Source organism: Lathyrus oleraceus, chromosome 1 (genome assembly GCF_024323335.1).
Source record: "Lathyrus oleraceus cultivar Zhongwan6 chromosome 1, CAAS_Psat_ZW6_1.0, whole genome shotgun sequence".
In the NCBI taxonomy this organism is placed as follows: domain Eukaryota; kingdom Viridiplantae; phylum Streptophyta; class Magnoliopsida; order Fabales; family Fabaceae; genus Lathyrus; species Lathyrus oleraceus.
Genome location: NC_066579.1, coordinates 94,508,858 through 94,511,354, shown reverse-complemented (window position 1 = coordinate 94,511,354; position 2,497 = coordinate 94,508,858). Strand labels below are relative to the sequence as shown.

The 2,497-nt window shown below is 35.5% G+C and overlaps 1 protein-coding gene across 1 annotated transcript; it reads right to left on the bottom strand.

The window, feature by feature from the left end:
- Positions 1–624: 624 nt before the first annotated feature.
- On the bottom strand, positions 625–2,144 carry LOC127093346 (protein EXECUTER 1, chloroplastic-like). The gene is made up of 2 exons (XM_051032261.1): positions 2,134–2,144; positions 625–1,468 (listed from the first exon to the last, which is right to left on the bottom strand). The coding sequence occupies exons 1-2, from the start codon at positions 2,142–2,144 to the stop codon at positions 625–627; spliced, it is 855 nt and encodes a 284-aa protein (XP_050888218.1).
- Between the last annotated feature and the right edge of the window lie 353 nt (positions 2,145–2,497).

Here is a 2,497-nt window from a genome sequence, read left to right as displayed (position 1 = left end):
GTTGGAAATTGGAAGTTTGGAGTTTTATTGGTTAGGAGAATTGGATGAATCGAGGGTGAAGAAGATTTTGTTAGTTCACTCTCCCAATTCTGTTGAAGGGTTTTGTTATGGAAGTTGGAGGGTGAAGTTGGTTGAAGAGTTTTTTGATGGAAGATCTGGTTCCTATTGTTATAGTGAGGAAAATTCAGTTAGAAGGTATAAGAGGATGATTGAAGGATGAAATTTGGATGGTGAAAATCTATTATAGCAGTTGAATAATTCTCTTCCCTAATGTTTGAGAGATTGGTTCTGTTATGAAGCGGTTGAAAGATGGTTACCATTCTGTTATCGGTTGGAAGTTTGATTAGGGAGGTTAGAAATCTGTTAGAGGAGGTTTGGGATTCTGTTAGAGTTTAGAGAGATTTGAGAGGAGGTTTAAAATATTTCGAAGGGTGAAGTGAGGGTGGTTCAAGAGTTTCTGAACTCAGTTGGTATACTTCCGTTTGAAACTTCTTTTTCTGTTAGAACTTTTTTCTATTTTCTTTTCACAGTCAGAGATTGTGTTTTGGTTGTAATTATGGAACTGAATCATAAGCTAAACCTATTCCTTCAACTTCAACTTTTTGCAGATTAGTTTATGGGATTTTATGTGGTTGCCGTTAAGCTACGTTGTCGGCGTTGCCGTTTTTCTTCACTTTTATAGCGACCAATCACTCTAAATTCTTCAGGAATTATCCCTTTATGTGGAAGTTGATACATCTTTCCAACTTTTGCACGAAATGCCACCTGGCCAGCTGGTACATAAGGATCCCCGGTTATTTTCAAGGCCTCTACATACTCATAAAACTCGAGATCTGAAGTCGCCTTCGCACTACCATCTTCTTGCCGTTGACCATATCTATATCTCATTTCAATAACTTCAGAGGAGTAAAGACCACATGTTTCAATATATAAGCCGTTTAGAGGATCAAATGAAGATGGTATTTCAATGCGTTTGAAAATCGTAGACCCGGATAATGGTTGATGATTTTGAGCCTGACTTTGAGTGAGACTTATTAATTCTCCAAACTCTTTCAACACCTTTGCAGGTACATTTTCCTTGCCAATTAATTTAGCAATGTCAGAAATAACATGATCAACTCTGCGACGACTTTGAAACTTAATTGATTTATCTGATGAAGATTTCCCTTTGACATGACCATCCTGCTGATTGACTTCATTTTCAACAGTAAAAGAAAATGAACCACGCTCCTTCATCTCCAGCTTAGCAGGAACTTGAAGCAAATCTCTAGGGGATAAATTGCTGGAAAGTTCCTGCATAAGACCACCAATGACAACTTTGACAGCAATTTCATTTTGTTCTTCACGTTCAAAAGTTCCCAGATTGGCATTTATCTCGTTCTCATAATCTCCATCTTGATCAGTTTCTAATATAATGTCTTCCAATTCCAGAGTTACTGTATCATTTTCCTTTTCATCATGGCAATGGCTAATTTAAGTATTGGATAAATGAATGGATTAATGGATAATAATGGTTTATGGTTCAAAATGGTTCAATGGATATGATTAATTGGATAGTGGTTATGGATTATGGAGTGGTTTAAATTGGTTCCAAATGGAAATTCTTTTGATGGATATGATTTAAAATGGATTTTGGATAAAATGAATTGGACGATGGATTTGGATGTAACATGGATCCGGCTTATTAATTGGATATCTACATGGATGTGGATTAAAAATGGAAAATTATTATGAAATTGGATAATATTGGATTAGATTATAAAATGGATATTTGAAACAAAATTGGATGATTGGATATTAAGTGGATTTGCACATGGGCTTAAAAAAAGAAAGAATGAGCTTATGTAGATTTTACAAAAAAAGATGACTGGATGCATGTATCAATACAATAAGAAACCAGTAACCAAGAACCAAATGGATGATCAAGAATGGACCTGGATCAAAGAGTGCAATGAGGTATGAAACCCAATGAGCACCTGGTTAACAAGATATGTGGCAAACCCTGATGATTAAGGCATGATCATGCTTGATCAAATGCCTCAAAACCAAGCAATTTACCAAGCAAATGAAATTGTTCAACAATGTCATAAACCAAGGGTTTATGGTCTGATTGCCCGATCCTCCTCAAATTACCAATGAGTCATAGTATCCACTAGGTGCAAGCATCAAGCCACAAATTCAAGTCACATGTCTCCTTGTGTTGAACCTTGCTTATGCAGATGAAATGAATGATATGCAAATGATTAGGATTGGTGACCTATATGATAAATGTGAATGGTAGGGCGAATTTTGGGGTATGACAATAGTATAACTAAAGAATGTATCTTATGACTTATAAATAATATTCAATATCAAAGTGTTTGTACAAACAAAAACTATATAGCAAAAGTCTCGAAGCCTTTCGAAGAAAGATATGAAAGTTTGTTAAGTCTAGTTAGTCGGTATGTCTGAGTGTACCGACTACTATAAAATCCAGGCAATAAATTAAGAGTACTAA